The sequence below is a fragment of the Patagioenas fasciata genome, chromosome 1 (genome assembly GCF_037038585.1).
Source record: "Patagioenas fasciata isolate bPatFas1 chromosome 1, bPatFas1.hap1, whole genome shotgun sequence".
Classification (NCBI taxonomy): domain Eukaryota; kingdom Metazoa; phylum Chordata; class Aves; order Columbiformes; family Columbidae; genus Patagioenas; species Patagioenas fasciata.
The window spans coordinates 58,730,943-58,739,463 of NC_092520.1; the positions used below are offsets into that span (position 1 = coordinate 58,730,943).

Below are 8,521 nucleotides of genomic sequence, written 5' to 3' on the forward strand. Positions count from 1 at the left end.
GTCTATCATCAGCAGACATTGAACTAGGTGCAAGCATTTTATCACAGTAGGGAGATGCATGAGCAGGCATAAATTTCACCCATTAACAAGTAGAATATGCAATTTAATTTGATCAAGAATAATTAAATTTGTATAAATTCAGGAAATGTATTCCATAGAGGGCAAAATTTCAGTAGGTGAGATACATGTAAATAGGCAATTTTACATTTGAACAAGAGAAACACATCACAGTTTGATTAACAATACAGGAATTACGATATTTAGGCAGTCAGAGCTGCTTTTCAGACCTACGTGAAAGATACTTCAAGGACCGACCCTGCAGCTCTTACGGAGGCAAAATACCCTTTGTCTTTTGGTGGGAGGTTTTTTTATGAGTAAGAAGGCTGGGGAATGGGGTGGGAGGGTGGAAATTTTCTTAGAATTCAGATAAAGACACACTATATATTTTACGGGCAGGACCCAAGGTTCTGCTTCAAACAGATCCAGTCTCATAGAGCTGTGCTTGGAAACTTTTTCAAAATTATAAGCAACCATAAAAAAGCAGTGTCTATCTTATGGAGGAGGAGTTTAACAAGGGACTACACAGACATCCAAGTTCAGCCACAGCCTGCATTTCACATGCTCTTATCTTTAAAGATTGGTTTTGGTTTCAGATTGATATGGGATTGATACCAACAGAAACCAAATTCCTCTATCAGCAACATATTTATAGTAATGCCAATTTCCATCTACTCTCCTGTCAACACCTCTGACTGAGCTGGAGAGATGCCTCTCCTTGGAGGTAAATGGAGAGGAAACCTGATCCATTCTCTGTCTGCTGGGCTGCCACCAGGAGTGAAATGTGAATAGCAATTCCTGACATAGGCATATCTAGTACTCCAGCCAACTAACTCATCTCCCATGGGCACCCTAACAGCTGCCATTTGGTAAAAAAAATCTATTCACATTTGCTTTAAAAACACCCAGAGATACTCTCCTTACTCATTTCCCCTCAAGCACCAAATCCTTCCCATGACTTAGCTATGTCCTAACAGAACATACTCAGTTTAGAGCTTTGGAGGGGAAGCCACCAGGACAGCATCTTATCATTGCAAGCCCTGGCTCAGTCCTTATGGTCTCGAGCAATTTGTAATGCTTTGTGGGAAAAAGTCTCTTTTGTCTTGCACTTTGTGAAGTCTTCTCTGTGGGTATGGCAAGCTGAAAGGGCAGAGTTAGATGGCAATAATTACAAGAGCAAGCGCGACCCAGGGAGCCTAACGCATTGCAAATATTTTCATGATGGACATGATGCTACAGATACATGAGGGTTTATTACACTTTCTACTATTAAATTCAAGAAATTAAAAAAAAAAGCAAAGCCACACATCTTGATTCTCAAAGTTTTTCTCCTCATGAAGAAATGTAAAGAGGTAAATAGTTGCAGCAATCAAAGGTAGGTCCTCTTTCCAGGATCTCAAGTTTGAAACAAAGGGTTTTCAGCCAGCTGCATTTCTGTCACGGATAAAGCAAAGCCTCCTGGAGCAACCCTACCAGAGACTTGCATTTACCTAAGTGGACACCCCAGCCCTCTCTGTCCCACTCTGCCCTCACTTCAGAGCTCTGGTTGGTGCCAGTAACCCCAACAGGGCAAGCTGGGGCCCCCAGGGAAGGCAGGGGAGCCCTAGCAGGAGGTCGTCACAGGGAGGAGAGAGCTGCAGGCAGAGATGCAGAGGAAATACAAAGCAGAGAACATCTGGATATGAGCCACCCAGTCCCATTTCTGGAAAAAGACCAGCTGTTGAAAGGGACCAGGAAAAAAAAAAAAATGAAAAGTGCAGCAGGCCGAAAAATAACTAAATAAACTGAAATTACAGCCAACCTTAGGTGCCTAACCTGCTTGATTTTCTGCACGGTTGGATCAACCGCAGCTGCTCGCTCATGCGGTGCCTTTTGAGACCAAAAAGACCAATCGCTCCTGAAAAGTTTAGCGGGCAAAGGGGGTCGGGGGAGGGCTGGGGGGAAAGGGGGAGTGCGTTCTCCGTGCCTTAGCGGGGACGGGGCTCGCCGGTTCCGGCAGGCAGAGCTGCCCGCACAGGGGGAGTCCCACGGCCAGGGGCATCGGCCGAGTCAGGGCATCACGGTAGCGGCTGCCTGCTCTCCCCCGGGCGACCGCAGCGCGGATGGCTTTGATCTTCCCCCAGAGTAACAGCGCCTGTGGTCGAGCTACCAACTAATTCGGCCAAGCGGAGTGTTAGCCTGCCCGCACAGTTAGCCGCAGTTTAGCGGGACCGGGATGTCAGGATGGGGCATGCGGTTTAGCTGGGCTCCGCGTCCCGGCTCACGTCGAACCGGAGCAGAGCGCAGCAAACTGTGCGGGGCGGAGAGCGAGAGCACGGCTCTGGCCGGTGGGGACAGCAACCGCAAGCCCCCCGCCTCGGCGCTCAGCTATCCGGCCGCCCTGTGCCTCCCTGGCACCCGTGGCAGCTGGGGAATGCGACCCCCCCCGCCCGTCTCCCCGGGACTCTTTCCCTCGCCAGCTCGCCCCGCTTGCTCAGACCGGCTTCCCTGGCACCCCGTGGGCCAGCTCAGCTTTGCCCAGGCAGGGTGGCAGTGGCGGCGGTGTGCAGTGTCGTTCCTGACACCCAAACCCACTCGTCCCGGGCACAGGGGGCAAGTGCGGCAAAGTCCCTGGGGAGGAGAGGGGGGTGTGTGCTGAGGGAGCCTGGCACTCCGCAGGACACGTCTCGGCTTCAGGGGCCGTTCCCTTACCAGCCTCCCCTCCGCAAGGAAAGGACACGGGCCTTTTTGGGGGGGCGGGGGTGTTATACGCCTGTTCTTCTCCCATCCGGTATGCAAACTGAAAGGTCTAGAAACCACCACCTCCGCCAAGGCCCTTCCTCGGACCCTCGCCTCATTGCACCCCGACGCTGGAGCCGGCAGTCCCGGCGGGCGATCGGCAGCGGGCAGGGCAGGCAGTGCCACACCGCGGCTCCGCTCTCCCCCTGCGGTCACGGCCACGGTATGCGCAGATCGGGCAGGGGGAGAGGGGGCGTCCCCAGGGGCTGCAAGAAGGTGTGCGGCTGTCCTGCCCCTGCCCGCCCCATCCGGCCGCGGGGGAGGCACACGGCTTGGAAGATGCCTCCGGCCGGGGGAGGCGGCTCGCTGCAGCTCCAAGGGGTGAACGAAGCAAAAGGCACTTTGCGGGAGGCTGAGCGCAGCCTCCGGCGGGGCATTTCGGTCTCTTTGGTATGCTGAGAAGTGGCTGTTCTTTGCTGCAGAGGCAGCGGCGGGGAGCAGAGGGGCGAGACAAGCTGGCAAACGGGAACGAGATGGGGAGAGAAAAAATCCGCCGAGGTGCCCAGCACAACTCTCTGCACCGGTCTTGAGCTCGGCACAGCAGGAGCGGGCACTCCGGCTGCCGGGGTGGAGAAGGGTGCGGGCTGCTAGGGCTGCTGCTTGTTGATGTTGGGGTGTCAGAGAGGCAACGAGAGCCTATGATCTACTACACTGCAGTGCCAGCGTCAGGAGCCTCCTGCTCGGGAGCTGCCACTGCAGGGCAGCCGGCACACACACCACCGCACAGACACGGCATCCCTCCCCTCACAACCCGGGCTTCAGTGGCTCTCGCCTCCCCAGGCACGAAAGTGCTTGCAGACAACCTGCCGGCCGGGGGGAGTGAGCACGGCAGCAGGGGGGGCGGGGGAGGGAGACCAGAGCCCAGTGTGAGGGGGGCGGGGAGGGCCGGTATTTCCCCTGAAAACCTCCCCGTCCCCCCGCCCGCCGAGCATCCCTTCTCGCCCACCTTACTCGCCAAAGCGGCGGGCTTGGCCGCCCGGCCGCCCCGAGCAAGAGGGATGGGAGAGATGCAACAGCAGCAGCGTGACCCCCCGGGACCGGGCGGCCCGGAGCACCTGCATTTGCATTTCTTATGTAATGTACTGCAAGTTTCCCCCTCGGAGCCGGGCTGAACCGAAGCGCATGATCCTGGCTGCCAGGCAGACATGGAGACGCAGGCAGAGACACCGGCGTGTCCACAGACGGTCATCCCGGCAGGGAGAGGCGGAGGAGACGCAGCCACCCAAGCGGTGCTGCTGCTGCTTGGCATAGGCGCCTGAGTTGCCGTCTGGGCACAAGCCCCAAGAAAGTGTCCACCCCCTTTCCTCAGCCCCCTTCCATCTTCCCGGCCTAAAGTGCCGGGGGTTGAGTGACAACAGGGAGCCCCCAGCCCGGGGGCGGAGGTGTCGGGCTTGACTTCAGAGAACCAAATGAGGCGGGTGTGTGTGTGTCGGGGGGTGACATATTGCAAGCTAATCAGAAAGTGCTGTGCAGGACCTGAGCCCCGGCTCACTCACCCACCGCAGGTAGGGCCGGCTCACACCAGCACGGGAGACTCAGGCTCCTCTTCCCAAAACTGTCTGGGGGTGTGCACGGGGGGCTCGCATCGGGGACGGAGGAGACAGGGGACTCTACCGGCTTCCCCTCAAAAAGGGTAGCAATAATAAAAGTTTCCTCCTTGGAAACAGCACATAGAAACTAGGAAATGCAGGCTGGGCTAGGGTCGCCTTTGATTTTTTTTTTTTTTCTTTTCCGTGGTGACAGTGGCTGAACCTAATCCAAACCGCTCCTTGCTTATTCATACACGTATGCACATGCATGTCCGTGCTGGCCTCGTTATATTTCCCCCTTCTCCCCTCAGCAGGATTGCAGATCTACCTCGGCGAGCAACAGACAGGATAGCATAAAAGAAAAACAACGCAGTGCAATGGATTGCTTACCAGTTTGGTTCTTGTTTTTCTTAAGACTCTTGCCACAAAGACACTGCAGCATATGCGATCCTTTGCTGAAAATGTTCCAAAGAAACCACATTGATTTGGGCGAAAAGCAATCCAGCAGCTTATACACCCTGAGAAAGAAGAGATCCTTGTGGTTGCATAATAATAAATTGAGACCAGTTCTCCTGAAGCGGGGCACCAGTTTTATCATAGAAAAAATGATTATATTCCGATCTTCTCCCAGTTTTTTTTCCTCACGTGGTATATTTCTTTGAGACTTTTCAACGGATGCTTTTTTTCAGCCAGGCTGAATGGTTATTCCCTCTAGAACAACATTGGATTATAACCAAAAGCGTGGAGAGAAAATAAAAGAAATCCCTTTTTTTCAGCGTGAAGCTAAACGAAAAGTAAGGTAGTGAAATCCCAGCCGAGGCCAAAACCTCATCAGAGACACCGGCAAAACGCGGAAGAAAGATCCCCAGAGAGAAAACCATAGCCTGGGTACTTGACTGCTAGGAGGATGGGTGGATCTGCAGAACAAAAGCCACGGCAGGATCCATCCTACTGAACGACTGCCATTGTGCAGCCCCGCGGCGGGAGAGGAGCGCACCACCGGCACCCGGCCGAGCCCGGCTGAGGCGCAGACACCGCTGCCGGCCGCGGGCGCGGACCCCGCCCGCAGCCCCCGCCGATGCCCCGCAGTCCCCGCCGCCGCCCCGCGACGCCGCCCGCCCTCGCCCGCGCGGGCCGATCGCCTCCCGGCCCCGGCTGCCGCTGCGCCCCGCACCGCCGCGCAGGAGGCAGCACCCCCGCCCCGCGCCGCCCCGCGCCGCCCGCCGCAGCCTCGGCGCCCAGTCGCCGGCGGGCGCCGGGGGAGGAGGAGCCGCCGAGCCCCGCCGGCCCCGAGCGCCGTCACGTACCCACGTGCGGCCCGGCACGGCTCGGCCCGGCCCGGTACCGCCCGCCGCGGGGGACAGGTGGGCTGCTCTAGAGCTGCCCCGCGGAGGGCACACGGGCCCCTGCGCCCCCACGAAGTGCCATGACCCCTTGGAATTTGTCCCTACACCACGGCTGGCTTTTGCCCGTCGCTGTCACGCCGTGGTCTCGAAGAACACGAATGGCCAACATAGCCACAAGCTGCATAAATCAACCTGAAAAAGGGTTTTCTGGATGCTCTGCATGCTGGCATCGTACCTAAAAAGTGTCCTGGTGAGGTCTGGGGATTGCCCCAGCAAAGGAAAGCGCCATCTTTTTTGTGTTAGGATGATGCCACACACAGTGGAGTCCTGGGCCATGACTGGGGTCCCCAAGCACCGCAGGTAACTACAGAGGCAATGCTAAAATAACCCTACAAAGCACCGTCTATTTTCATGTTAGGATAATGCCAAACATAGAGAAGCCCTGGGCCATGACTGGGGTCCCCAAGCACCACAGATAACTACAAAGGCAATGCTAAAATAACCCTACAAAGCACCTGCTGCACAGCTGAGTTGAGAGCTGAGGTCCACAGGCAGATGGAGCAGCTCCTGAGCGGTGCCACTCACTGCTCTCCACAGTCCCACCGAGGAGCAGTGCCCTTTCCCCAGTCCTCCCCGGCCTCTGCGGGAGGGCTGTGCCGACCAAGCCTGAAGAAAGTGCACCCATGTATGGCAGTGGCAGCACTGGAAGAGCTGGAAGCTGATACTCATGTTCCCGTTCTCCCCTTTAGATGCTTTGCTGGACTGTGTAGGTATTGGAAGGTGTTGGAAGTGATAAGACAGAGAACATGAACAAATGAGGGGAAAAAGGAAGTAGAAAGGAGCTGCTGAAAAGAACGTGGAAGGAGAAAACAAAGGTGGTGAAAATGTGACAGTAAATAGTTCACTCTCCTCTCCTGCTCTGTCTTTCATTGCCAAAGTCATCTATATCCACCTTCATGATCATCTTTACCTCTTTGGACAAAGGTCCGTTCTTTGACCGTTACTTTTTTTTTTCCAGCAAGAGAGTAAAAAATTGAAGTACCAGGACACTGGTTTCATTTATGACATTTCTGTTAATATTTGCATGCATTCAGGCATGGTCAGAGGTTGGTGTTTTCTCCTGAAGCCATGGAAGCCACTGCTGCTGCAGGAAGTGTGAGGCTAAAGTATGAAAAATGTGGAGGTTTGCGTGTGTGCTTTTCCTGCCCTGCCAGGATCCCTGTCTGGTTGCCAGTGTTTGGGAAACTCTTACAGTAAACATTTGGTCAGCACACCAACGAAAGCACTGCAAATGGAAAATTTTCCAATAGTTTTAATTTCAGTGAGATTCTGGATTTATGCATACAGATGAACTGCCTGGTCGTCAGATCCTCGTCTACATGATATTTAAACCTCATTACCTTGTTTTACAGAGGTGAAGAGTGATGCTCAGGAATTAAGGGCTATATTGCGAGGAGTGGCCTGTAGAGTTTGCAGAACATTATGTGTAGGGTAGGTGCCTATCTCAGCACCCAAGTTTGCAACAATAAAAATAAGCAAAACTTGATGGATAAAATTCAAGAAAATTTAGAAAGAGAGTGAGGCAAAGGTCAGAGAAGAAGTTAATGCTAAGAAGTGACTTGGTCCCTTGTCCCATCCTCTTGGCTGTGCTGCCTGTTCAGCTAGCAAGCTGTCCCTCCTGGCCTGCAGACATTACACCGGCCACTGGGAAGAGGAGCTGGCTCAGCCACCCTTGCAGCCAGCTGGCTGGGAGTTCACAGCAGCCCAAGTGCTATTCATGGTAGCTCGTATGTCACAGCTCCCTGCAAACATAAAATTGATCTAGAGTCTTCCCAAAATATCTGAGGTCTGTGTCTATCTTCCCTTGACCACAAGAGCCAACATTATATAGCTGGGAACAGCCTGTGATCTGCAGAAAACAAAAAGTCATTCTCAAGCTTTCCACCCAAGTGATTGGTTTATTTACCTCCCTGAGCCTAGCATGCAACTCCCTACTTTCTAAGTGAAAGTAAAACTTCTCTTTAACATCTCACCATCATTCATTTCACCAGATGTCAGGAGTTGTGCCTACAGAACGAAAGGGGTCTGGTTCTGATGGTGATGTATGATTTGATGTATGATTTAAGGTTTACCAGAGCTGGAACAGAAACAGAAACTCCTTATTTCAACTCAGAAAACTAACATTCACCTTGCTGGTCTGATAACTTAATGCCCTTGAGGAGGTCCCCAAAACACGGCAGGACTGCAGAGGAGTACCTGAGCAAGAGCAAAATTTCGTCAGAATTCATCTTTATGCAAAGTCAAAGACATGAGAAGATTAGCCTTTTGAAAGAAGTGTTGACCTATTGTGGAAAAAAGAAAAAAGAGGAAGTCTTTTCTTCTCAGGTGAAACATGTGCAACAACCTTAAAAAGCCCAAACATATACTTAGACCTATTTAGCCTAAGTATGAATTATCCTTTTAAACACTTGAATTAATTTATAAATGGCCTATCATTAACTGACACTGAACAGAGTGCAAACATTTTAGCACAGTAGGAAGATCCATGAAGAAAAATAAATTTCATACTTTACTGCATACAAAGTGCAAGTGATTAAATCAAAAAATGACCTGGACAAAGAGAAGGAAACATTTTATTGAGGATTTTTATCTGTCTTAGGACCATGGAATAAGATTACTTTACTTGAAGAGGGAAATCCATAGGCAAGGTGGGCAGATCTGTGGAAGGAAATGTCATTTACATAGTCCTTTTAAGTCAAGAGAAGTGAAAAACCAACAGGTGGTATTTGGTTCAGCTCTTCCTTCAAGGAT

The 8,521-nt window shown here is 52.7% G+C and overlaps 1 protein-coding gene across 3 annotated transcripts in view; it reads right to left on the minus strand.

Annotated features, from left to right (window-relative positions):
• FGF14 (fibroblast growth factor 14) overlaps window positions 1-5,436 on the minus strand; it is a 409,258-nt gene extending 403,822 nt beyond the window's left edge. The window contains exon 1 of one of the 3 annotated variants that reach the window (XM_065829698.2): window positions 4,755-5,436. In XM_065829698.2, the coding sequence (XP_065685770.1) occupies window positions 4,755-4,962 (208 nt within the window). In that variant the 5' untranslated portion in view covers window positions 4,963-5,436. The remainder of the gene's footprint in view (window positions 1-4,754) is intronic. The other 2 variants (XM_065829696.2, XM_065829701.2) reach the window with 2 other exon arrangements.
• Between the last annotated feature and the right edge of the window lie 3,085 nt (window positions 5,437-8,521).